Below are 12,784 nucleotides of genomic sequence, written 5' to 3' on the forward strand. Positions count from 1 at the left end.
AGTGAGGATATACATTACCTCTCGTCTAAACTGGTGTCGATTATACGGCCATCATGTCCTTAATTACAGTAAGCTTATGTGGTCATACTTAATTCAGTTAAGGTTTACACCACATTATCATAATCACAGTTTGCTTTAATCATATTCAACGATCCGCTAATCACAGATATTACGGTATTTGATGTGCATGTAAACACAGCAGACATGACATCATTTCAGTTCATATCCAGATTTACCTTTACTCCCTCTACACATAGAACAGCACAAAAAACACTTAATTATGTTTATACTAAATGGAATATGGGTTTATAGCATTTAAAAATATCCAGACTAATTATCTACTGTAGCGTGCCCCTTATAAACACAGCCTTTTGCCTTCAAAAGCAATGTAATTTCTAAAAACAGAAATTGTAGTTGTGCTGTCTGCCTTGCCAAGAGTAAAGGAGAGAGTGATGAGGTCACAGGATAACTCATGGCTGTAACTTTTCAAAGTCACCATAACAGGACCCATGAAAGAAAATGTTAGTGATAGTTTTTAATGGTAAGTAGCTCAAGTCTGATCAAATAGTTGGTATATAACATATATAACAACATGTGCCTACAACAACAAGGGTCAACGGTGATTTCTACTTGTAATCTGGGTTAGAAGACGCCATGCACAAAACACAAAGTTGTGTAATCACTTCCATAATTTGTTAATTTGTCTTAAATAAGACATTGCACTTACTGCTCTAATGCAGTGGTTCCCAACCTTTTTTGTCTTGTGTACCCCCTGAGCCTTTTTATCATACCATGAGTACCCCCTCACACATTAGTGTTGATGATTCTCCAAAAGTGGTCATATGACACGTTACACAACTGTTTATAAAATGAAAATCATTTTATTTCATCTCCTTAATTTGAACATTTAATTATCCTGCATTTTCTTTTTTTCTTTCTTTCTTTTTTTTTTTTTTTAACTCAAATTAAACATAATAATGAGTAATATGTGAATATTTGATATGAACAAATTGTGGCACACACGTATCATTTTAATAATGGGTTAACAAAATGACTGAGAATATTTACTCATCATCTTGGAAATAAATTAATAAATATTTCCACGTACCCCCTGTAATGTGTTTGCGCACCACTAGGGGTACCCCTGGTTGGGAGCCATAATGTACAAATACTAAGAGTGAAACAGCCTTGACTACTCAGAACTGGAAACTCTGGAGCAAGTGCACAAGCTAAGAAAATAATATTCAGCTTCACGTTATGGAAGTGTACTTGTTTGTGGTGGAATGTGAAGAGGACTGAATTCCTGACCTATTATTGCAAGATTTGCTACACTTATTGCTTTTAACCTTTGAAATGTGCAAGTAAGAGCCTATCATCATGGTTTCTCATTTCTCAGTTGAATGCCAGTATTGCAAATCTCTGTAAAGTATGGTCTAAATATGAACGTTTAAGCAACATCTTCAAATAGTTGGTGAAAAAAGGTTCAATTCCGATCAAGTTATGATCCATGTTTTCTTGTGACCATAGGCAACTAAACTCCAGCTGAACATTAGCTATATTTATTTCTTCTGTGACGGCTCGTCAATAGGGGGTGCTAGGCTGCCACTCCACCTGTTCCACATGAAGACTAACCACATAGACCTTGATTGAATAAGACTTTACATTTTTAAATGAGCAACCTAAATATAATACAGTCAGTGAGTAACATGTATAATCTGCAATTAAAACACAGATTGAAAATATTATACGTCACTGAGAGGTGATGTATTTCCAGCCCCGGGCGCAAATATCTTTGGCCACAGCTCCTCGTTATATGTTGCACATGAGCACATAACTCACTGTTATTCAAGAGATAGGTTGTCCCTGATTTTCACCACCCCAAGTCAGGAAGGAAGTGACGTCGAAGCAGGCGGCGTAGATGTTCATAGAGAGTTGGAGGAGCCTCGTATGATAGAGTGAGTCACAGAGAATAGAATGGAATGGAGAAATGAAGTCAAGTCGCTGAAAACAACGCTGTTTGAGAGGAGAACACTGCAGGAAAAGCTGAGAGTGAAAGAGCTCAGACCCAGCCAGCTGGACATCGTGATAGAACAACAAGTGCAAGACAGAGGAAGACAGTACAGCCCGTCTTTTTCATGAGGCTGGTTTGATAAGAAGTCACTGCTAACTGCCTGCAGTGAGGTCGGATCCAGTCAGTTAGTTGATAAAGGCTACAGGACAGGGAGGCTGACAAATACAGGCACATCTCCTCTAAAATAATAGACTGCATAGAGTTCAGTGGTGTGTTTGAGTTATCCCTGCGTGGCCGTGATGAAAGTGAGCGCTCAGTAAATCCGGGGGCGTTTTCAGAGGTCTGGTGGATTTTGTAGCACCACTCGATGCAGCAGAACAAGAACATCTGCAGAGTGCTGCTTTGTTTAAGGGAACATCCAACTCAGCAGAGTAAACTCTCAGTTTTGTTTTGTTTTAACTCATTAAAGTCATTCGTTGAGCTAAAATGTCAAAAATTTGCTGTTTCCAGTTTCTTTACTGTCATTTTTTTGCTGCTGTTCTTGTCATTTATGATAAATGAACAGTCTTTAGGTTTTGTACTAATGGTTTGACAAGCAGGGCTCTGAGAATTTGTACACTTTCTTGAAACTTCTTGAGTTTTTACTGTGATAATCATACTTTTCCTTTTGGAAATAATGTATCAGACAAACAGTAATGTTCCCAGCAGAGTATTTTTATTCAAATGTATTTAAATAGACTTTTGTGATGCACCACGAGGGTGCTTTGGCGGGTTTTTGACACCCATCAATATGATCTAACTTGCATATTAACTAACACACTCCTGTAAACTGTATCTAACTTAAACAGCCATTTTCAATGAAAACAAAGAGCTTGCCAGCCAAACAATGGGGATCAGTAATTGGCGGCTAGACATGCTCATTCACAGCCAATTTACGCTTCTGTCTGGCTTCTAATTGGTTGACTAAAGTGCTGCTGGACAGAGTGAACACAGTCAGTCCAGAGAGCCACAGCCACATGACAAAAACATTCACTGAGAAATGCTGACGACTATCTTCAGGAGATGAGGGTTAAAAGTTCTATATGTAACTTTTACAAAACTCTTTTGCAGAGTGTTGTGTGTTGACCAAAGAGCGTAGCTACTGGTCAGCTGTTTGGAGCTGGCTAGAGAGTTCTTCTGTTGGAGGAATAAACCCCCAGAGTCACATGAGAAGGAGAGCCGTTCAGTGAGGGGAGGAGAGCTCAGATATTATGTTTAAACTTTTGGGATTAAAAAGTGGATTTATCTTCACTCCTGTATATCAACCTGACCACAGCAGCAGCCCACAGAGCTGACCTCGATCACAGGGTGTTCATGTACTGCATTGTCTACTGCTGACTGGAGGTGGAGGGTAAATGTACATTACTTCATGGAGACATTACAGAGAAGAGAGGGGGAAAAAAACGGCAACCAGCGAGTGAGAGCTGAGTTCATTGAGAGTTGACGTAAAATTCAAACACAGGGACAAACACACTCTCGGTGTGTGCCATTGCTTGCTAGTGTTTCTGCGTACGTTTCAGATACTGGTATGGGAGAAAATCAACTGAGACTTGAATCCAGGTTGTCCAGTTGGACAAGATCCTCTGTAACCACTGCACCCACTGCTACACCAGCAAACATGAAACACTATTGTGCTTTGTGTGGTTGTTCTAGAAATGTAGACACAGTACAACCATTAGCTCACTGTGTGCTACACCTCACTATCATATACTGTGCACCCATTGGTGCTGGATAACATGTGTGTGTGAGACCAGATTAAAACCAATTCCACCTACTCCTGCTGAGATTAGAGGGACAGATATCAAGTCTTTCGTAATGGCGACGAGGCGGCTTATGTTTCCCATGTAAAACACAGACTGCCTCTGTAACCAAAACAGCATGACTCATGCAGTTTTGGAGAGGCAGATAGTGTGACAGAATAGGGCTGGAGGCTGTCTTTAATATTGGATGTGTGGCTGAAGAGGCCTAATGGCTTAACACTGGTCTATTTGGGACGAGAATAACTTGCTATCTGTGTGTGTGTGTGTGTGTGTGTGTGTGTGTGTGTAGGATATGGAGTGGGGGGTTGTCTTTTGAGTATTTGCGTGCGTTCACTCACGTCTGCCCCAGTGTTCAACGCGGACTCAGACAGTTCTTACCGGTTATTAAAATGTATTTATTTTTAGAATCATCATTTGTGTTTTTTTAAACTTTTGCCACAGGATGTTCAGCATTAACTGCTTTGTTTGAATCTTCCTCTCATGAAGCATCAGGAGAAAACACCACTCAAAGCTTCGACGTCAGCAGAAACAGACCCAGGATATGTGCATTAATGCCCCCCAGTTCGATAACATTTTGTCCTTGGGATCTCAGACTGGGAGGATCTGATTGGCTGAGGACCTCAGCCTCATACACACTCGCACATCCATATAAAGTGTGTTTTCCTCCGTAGCCCAACCTTTTCTGAGTGCATGTAATGTGTGACACTCCGCATTATACACACTCTGACCCTGCTTAGATCTCCCTGTGCTCTGGTGTGGGGATATCATTATCAGAGACAGACAGGCAGAAAAGCAAAGCAGCACAGAGGATGAAAGATGTGGGGGATTGTAATGCTCTAATAGCGTTTGTTCTGTCCTGCTCTCTCTCTCTCCTCAGCGTGTGTGTGTGTGTGCACGTGTGTGTGTTGAACCCTAACGGGTACCCTTAAACCCAGAGCAGACATTCATTTTCTTTCTTAGCGTGTTTTTTTTCCCCCCATTTATTTCTCTGTGTATTGTAGCATTTTATTATGGTCGCTCATTAGGGTTTTGTTTAAACACCTTCATGCTGCTTTTATCCCTCCACCTCCATGCACGCGCCTGCACATACATACACACACACACACACACACACACACACACACACACACACTTGCACTCAAAACACATTCATTCACGGTGGATCAGACATCAAACAAACTGCCGTTGCCGTCTTAGCAAGTGTGTCAGTGTTCATGTGTGGAAAAGAGGCAAGTGGGGGAAACTGACCTCGCTCTGTGTGAGTGAGTGAGTGTGTGTATGTGTGTGTGTGTGTGTGTGTGATGGATGTGAGGCAGTGCAGAGGGGGCAACACAGAGGACAAGATAAAGAGAGCTCAGTGTTTGGTGATGAGGGGGCCTATGTGAGAATAAGAGCGTAAGAGGAAGACTGCAGCTACTATGAGCGAGCCTGCGTGAAAGAAGGGTGTCTTAATGCGCCTGTGTGTGTGTGTGTGTGTGTGTGTGTGTGTGTGAGAGTGTGGTGTGTGAGAGCAGTAAAAGGGCTTGTAGTATCCTCAAGATGAAGTGAGGCGGTAAGTTCTGAAATTATGCATGATGAAGTCATTACAGCTGCTGCTTTGTCTCTTCGTTGGTTTGTCTTTCTCATCGGGTTGGGAAATCTTCTCGCTCACATGGATAAACTATACATTTGGTTAAATGTCCTGAAGTGACCCTAAACCTCACCTCAAGTGAACTTTCGGCAGGCACTTTTCAGCACGTTTCTGGCAGATGATTGGTTTTGGTGCCTCGTGCGTGTACGTACCTGCCAACATTGGCTGAAGAGAAGGAGATTCTTCTGGTTGGTTAATGGTCTTGGGTTGCAAACCGACTAGCACCGACTGCAGCGATTGAAGCAACCAAAGCGACCAAAGGGGCGGGTCTTTCAAGCAGCAGACATAGACCTATATAATAATCCATCTATTACATCGGTTCCCCATTGGCTGTCACCCCGGTCGCGCCACTGCTCATTTGCATAAAGTTGAGCGTCTGTCAACTTTAATCGCTCACGCCTCCAGTCGCTCCGGTCGCTCCTCGTTGCCAGCGTACATTGAAAATGAATGGCAGCTGGTCGCTGCGGTCGCTCAAGTCGCTTTTGGTGTGAACGCACTATAAGCCTCACTTCCCCTCTCCCTACTGTTGCTACAGCTCTCATACTTGCCATCCTGGCATTACTCATACTTTGTAATGACAATATTGGCAGATTTTCTTTTATTGGTTTCACACAATTGGATAAAAAACAGCCGCTCACGTCTAGCTGTCAGCTGTGGATGTCAGATGTCGCCTGCTGAAACGGCAGCCTGCTCATGAGGATGAAACGTTAGCGTTTCTGCGATCCACGGATACGTTCAAATTTCCACGTGTCATCGGCGACGTACCACGTTGACAAGTCTATAAAATGTTCCATATCACACTGACATGACATGTTTAGTACTACTTATTACATTTCAACACTTGTAAGTTTGAAACCACTAGATAGTTTTGAGGAAACACTGTGGCATTTTTTCCAGCTGTAATAGGTCATTTAAGCCAAGACATGATGTTTTCCTCACCTTAAACAAGCAGGTTCTGTGCCTGAATCTTACTGTACCTTTATTGTTGCTAGCAGATTTGATAAACTTTAGCTTATTAACACTTTCTAAGTTGGTTGAAATTGTCATCTCTGATTTTAAGAATCCTATTAACAGCTCCTGAAATACATGTAAACATGATATTATATGAGACTGAGGCTAAAAATTATGGGTCCAAGGCAAAGAGGCACCATCCCTGCTGCTTAAAGATACAAAACAAAGACGCTTTAATTCAAAGTAGCTGCTGAGATCCAGCATTATTAGTATTACACTGTTTTAAATAAAAATGTAATCCATTTAACCTGATGACTGCTGCAAAAAAAAAATATGCTTTTATGCTTTATGTCTCACTTAGAACCAAAAAGGATTTAGATGAGCATGAACTGATGAGTAACACTTTCTTTTGTACCTGGTTTTGGCTGGGAATGCTAATGTAGAAACCATTTGCTTTTTATTTATGTATTTATTTTTTTTTTCAGATTTCCCTCACTTAGGCTTAAATGAACAGTATATGATAGTGGCTTAATATCATGTATGTTTGAAGACATAAGAATAATTCTGTCAATATATGTGTGTGGTTGGATCACAAACCCTCAGCCCTGAACCCATCCAAACCAGGCCAAACCATAGCACCACAGTGCAGATTACAAGAATAGACACACATGCTGACACACAAATAACACAGCCTTTAGCAGTTGCATTAGACCTCTCTGTGTTTCAGACTAAAAGGTTCAGAAAGTGGCCAAAAAAACCTTCAAACCCTCTTTCATGCCACAGGCCCTTTCACTGTGTGTGTGTGTGTGTGTGTGTGTGTGTGTGTGTGTGTGTGTGTGTGTGTGCACTAAAAGTCTTCCGCTCTTTTGTGCTGTTTGTTTTAAACGTCTCAGGCCCTACTTGCTAAATTTAGTCTTTCATTAAAGCTTTCTCTTGAAAAGTTTTGGCAACATAACAAATCTGCGGCTGACCACAATTTGAGTCATGTAATTTATTTTTTTCTAAAAAAAACCCCAATTTAAATGTGCAATTAATTGTCTGGTTTTGCTTTGATATAAAGTTTAGTCAGCTCTCACTAAGAGTCCTCTGAATTTCTGCCTTCCGCTCTGTATCTGACCCTGTTCCTCTTGTGGAGGCGAGGTAAAGTACATTTCCTTCCACGGTTTGATGGAGTATCGTATTACTATTTTAGGCAAAACTTAAGGTCTTGATGGTGAGGTCCACTGGTATTTCTCCTTCTGTTTATGTTCCGACTTTTCCAGAAAAAACCCTGATAAAAACCTAGCCACTTATCAATGACTCATGCTTTGATTTCTTTCTGTGTTGCTGTCAGATACTGCCTGCTCCACTGTCTTCACCGGGAGAACACAGCTCAATTTAGCTTTTTCTGCAATAGTATAACCTAACCTGACATCACCTGTTTTCCTCCTCTGAGGACTTGAGTCTATCTGTAGTCTGTGAGGCCAGGAAGAGGCAAAAACCAAAACAAAGACAGTGTGGATCCGCAGGCCCTGCTAAGTCTGGGTGGTCCCGTGTGCCTGTCACGGTGTATGAAGGGTTGAAAACGACTTGTATTGTCTTGTATTACCAAATAAAAACAGCTCAGTATCATTGCTTCCTTATTTAACTTTAAAGCCTTGTTGTCTCATAAGACTTTTTAAGAAATCCTTAGTGACAGTTCATTTACATGTTTGATCTGTTATCACAAAACTGTGTTCAGATTATGGCTTACTTTTGAATTCTTTCCATGGTATTGGGTAATCACATTTATGTCAGTGGTTGCAAAACTATAGGGTCAGCACTTGACTTAAGGGATGATAACCGATGGAGATGATTGGTTATGGGAATTCAGGAAATGCAGCAATTGTGGAAACATGATGGCTGGGTAATACTGGATTTTACTGGTACGTGTCATGTTATCTCTGTCCTTTAAAAGCTAGAAATACTGTGCGAATCTCACCATGCAGCCACTCTTGCAAATGGGCATCATTACAGCTCGGTCCAGGTCTACTATTATTACTGAGAGGATGTTTTTATATCTTTTCATCTTTAAACTCATTTATTGGCACAAATCGGCATTACCACAGGCAAACTGCTAGCAATTGTATCAAACTAACAACAGTTTCTCTGTATCAGCAATGCTTTCTGGCTGCATCAAGATAAGAGGAAACAAGAAATCATGCTTTCTCATGAGTCTCACAGTCAGTAAGGACTAATATCAGCCCATTTTCACCTCCGGTGTGTCAGATACAGCAGCCTGGTCAGTGATCCTAGCAGTACAAGGAGTGAGAAAAGTCTGAGTCAGGTGGTGCAGTCACTGTGTGGGGTTATACACCGGACTTCGTTTTTGCAGAAAAGTCTGGTTCGCATCCCATTTGTGACCGAGAGTCATATGTACATGACGTCAAGTGACAGGACACGTCACATTATGTAACCTCCGTTACAAGACTGAATATTATTCAACCAAAAATAAGTTTTCCTAAACCAAGTACATTTTTACAACATTAATCATTGATAATAGTCAAAAAGTCATGATATGACAATATGTTCTGAACTGTTTGTCAGAAAGCTTTAGTTTGAAAGTCCAACCAGACATATGTTTTGTATTATTGCTAACTTGAGCCTTTATTTTGACAGTATGAATGAATATTGCGCATTGCATATAATTAGCTAACCAGCTGATTATCTATCTATAATGCTAGCCTGCAAAATGAGGTTCAGGTCATACTTCAGTATGCTTTGGTGCAGGGTTAGACATATGATAATGTTTCTAAGGTAGATGAGGTGGAGACTATAGCAGGAAAGCTAATGTGGCTGGTCAGACTGTGGCTCTGTAGCCTATCCTATCTACCTCAGTGTGACTGTCTAATCTGCCGATGATCGGACGCTGATGGAACAGCTTTTTGAAAAGATCTGATGAGTGGCATGGAGAAACATTCTTCATCTATGTAGACAGAGAAAAAAAGGTATTCTGAGGGAGTACTGCAAAGATAGGAGGCACTGTTATGAAACCAAATCTTGCTCGGTGACTTTGTTCAGGGACCATTTGACTTGATGCTACCTGTTGTATCATTCAGTAATAAGCCAGGAGTGGGTGTCAAGAAAGAGCACAAACCTCTTCCAAAATCAACATCAAGAATGATATTAAACACTGCACATTTAAAAATGCACTGCTGTATTAAAAACAGTGTCAAGAGACCTGTTTCGTGCATAGTACAGTGGGAACACTATCATTTTTGCATAGATAGAAAATGTTCATTAGCCCTTACTTGTGGCTAATGAATTATTAAAAGCAGAATTAGTTACTTTACATTCTTAAGAAGGAGCTAAGAATAGTTTGCCAAGCTTACTACTACTAATGCTTGTACCGCTGTGACAAGTCAAAATGTTGGCTGTGTGAAAGGCTCATAAGCTTTTATTTATATATATATATATATATATATATATATATATATATATATAAAAGACATTTTGACACATCACAGCAGGAGTGGCACAGGTAAAACATATGGCACTAATGATGGCCGAATTCCATTCAGCTGCTCTCAAGCTCCTGGTATTAAATAGACTTACCTCTGCCTTTTTCTGTCATGAGCCAGTAAGTCTGTTGTGAGAAGACGGTTGAGTAGGTGAGTGTGCTGTGATTTCAGTCAACCAGTCAGAGCTGTTGGAATGTATTATGATTATTTCAATATCAATTATCAATAAAAAAGTGTTACACTGTAGGACTATCTGGTTAAAAAAAATCCTAAACCAATTGCTGAAATGTTGAAATATGCTGTTCTTTAAACACAAGAGATGACAAGCAGAATGCCCTGAAAGCTAACAATCACAGGCTGATTTCTAACCGGGCAGCATCATACAGTGTTCCTCATCATATTATCATTCCATCGGCTTTGTTCTCCACATCAGTTTGGTCCCAGTTTTAGATCCATATCCCGTCACTGTATTGCCCATCTTCACAGGCAAATAACTGTGGCTCACATATCAACACCACGCCAGGTTCCATCATCAGCTCTCCCACTACTCATGTGAATCAAATGAGATTTCAATCAGCACTCAGGCTGAAGTTTGAGATCCTTTTATTGTCATATGTATGAAAAACACAATGAAATTACTGCAGGCATGGCTAATCTTCCTCCTCCATCTTCGCCTGGTTTACTCAGTATGTATGTGTGTGTGTGTGTGTGTGTGTGTGTGTGTGTGTGTGTGTGTGTCGTGTGTTTGTGCACAGAGAGCATGAGAAAATCTGATTGTATTCTATCAATGTGATTTCACATAGCTGGCTCAAAGACTGCATGTGTGTGTGTGTGTGTGTGTGTGAGTGAGTGTGTGCAATCCTTTGTATTCATGGCCTGTGGTCAAATCTAATTTAGTTTCTGTATTTTGATTTTAATCAGCTGAAAAAATAGATTTTTTCAAAACTCCACAAACCCGTGTTCCAGATCAATATTAATGTTTTTTACTCTTGTCCTCACTGCCATTGTTGTAATAAAGCGTTTTGTTTTTCACTTCTTGCAGCCCACACACAACAAGGTTTGGGGTTGCCCTATTTTCTTTTCAGTTATTGCCTGTAAAGAGCGGAGTCTTTACAGTGTTCATTGCTTGACTTAGCATGTGTATGCAGGTAGTTTAAAAATTCAAAGCAGCATCAGATTTTTTTTCAGGCGGTAATAATCCACAAATCCATGGCTGACATGCGTTCAGCTAGAATGGAACGAAACACATACACTATTACCTGTCAAACATGAAGGCTGCTGTCATGTAATTGCACCCAAGAACAAAGATAGTATTAGTGCCATCACTCTTAATTTGGTCATTTTTATGTTTTAGTGTGACACTTACTGGACTCATTAATAGTGTGCTATAAGCTTTGAGCCTACATGCTACCTGTGCTAGCTGTGTCCGTTAGTTGGTTTGTCAGCAGGATTACATAGAAACTACTCAAAAGTTTTCCAGGAAACTTGGTTGGAGGAAGGGTCTTGGCCCAGTATAGACCAGAGTAGATCCAGATAAAGATCTGCGGTATAATTAGCAATAACATGTAATATGCATCATTCTGTTAGATTTTCATTTCAATAAAGGTTCCATTGATAAGATTAACTCACTTCACTTTAGCTATGTACATGACACAAGTCATGTTTTATAAAGTACCGTACATAACATCTCTCAAGTAACGTAAATTACCTCATTTCAGATTCAACTTACATAAAATACAAACAAAACTCTGTTGACTCAAATGGGATATGAACCTTAGTCCCCAGAGGGAAAGTCCTTTGAATGACCTATCCAACCGACCCCTACACTTGGACTCTTTATGCTACTTTTAAAGAAGGGCGTGTCAGAAGTGACGCTCACGGGCTACCTACAGCATCACACTTGGACAGTCGAATTAGAAACTTGAGATGTGAGGATGGAGTTGATTTGAGAGCCAACCCTTAACTTGGAAAGCTTAATTGTCATCAAATAATAGCTGATCGATTCTGAGATTAAATTTCTGCCAATACATGCCACCTCCTTTCCCATACACATGAACTGTTGCGACTCATCTCTGCTGAAACTGAAAAGCTAATACTACTTGGACATCAGATGGAAACCAGAACCTGTCAGATACCTAAATCTCGTCCCTGGATGACATATTCTGCCTTTGTATGCAGATAAGTGTTTCTGGAGATTAGTCAAAACCTAACATGGGCTGTCTGGACACCAATAAATTTTCACTCACAGTTAACACCACACTTAGTCTGGAGTGCCTTACGTGGATACCTCACTGTATGATCCTCCCATGGCTGATCATAGTTTACAATGGGCGCCTGGGAGCTCGAGACCTGGCACCTATGTTACAGAGTGCCAGACATCTGTTTGCACAGATTGCATGGTCCAGTTAGGTGGAAACGGAGCCTCTCCAAAAGGTCAACGATCAAAATTATGATTACAACATGCTTCAGTGTTGTTGCTGTAATTGTGTTCAGATTCTGGATACTTTTTCCTTGTTATTAAAAGGTCTAAAAGACGATGATGATGTTACATGCCATGTTATCCCTAACTCTTGGTCCCCACTTTGTCCTGTTGTCTGAAGGTGCCAGTGGAGAAAAGAGAGATGAAGACTTTATCCCTCCTCTTTCTCCTCCTCCTCCTCCTCCTCGCCTCAGGAGCCTGTGACGATGTCAAGTACATCTCCAAGAGGAACTCAGGTAGGGATGAAAGGTCGTGGTGTTTGTTGTCTACAGTCACACTTCACTGGCTGATTTTGCCAAAAACGAAAGCTCCCAGGGCTTTGTCGTTACTGAGCTTTCGGTTTTTTGTTTCACTGTCACCCCATTCACTGCAAACACTCTTCAGTCTTCTCTCAAATGGAAAGATAATGCTACCTCTTGTCTTTTCTCATCTACT

At 40.7% G+C, this 12,784-nt stretch overlaps 1 protein-coding gene across 5 annotated transcripts in view; it reads left to right on the forward strand.

Moving 5' to 3' along the window:
- Positions 1-12,784, forward strand: part of il1rapl2 (interleukin 1 receptor accessory protein-like 2) — a 468,801-nt gene that overhangs the window by 108,861 nt on the left and 347,156 nt on the right. For all 5 annotated transcript variants that reach the window (XM_037076491.1, XM_037076496.1, XM_037076494.1 and 2 more), the window contains one exon: positions 12,471-12,585. In XM_037076491.1, coding sequence (XP_036932386.1) covers positions 12,492-12,585 — 94 coding nt within the window. In that variant the 5' untranslated portion in view covers positions 12,471-12,491. The remainder of the gene's footprint in view (positions 1-12,470; positions 12,586-12,784) is intronic.

The sequence above is a fragment of the Acanthopagrus latus genome, chromosome 18 (assembly GCF_904848185.1).
Source record: "Acanthopagrus latus isolate v.2019 chromosome 18, fAcaLat1.1, whole genome shotgun sequence".
Taxonomy (NCBI): Eukaryota; Metazoa; Chordata; class Actinopteri; order Spariformes; family Sparidae; genus Acanthopagrus; species Acanthopagrus latus.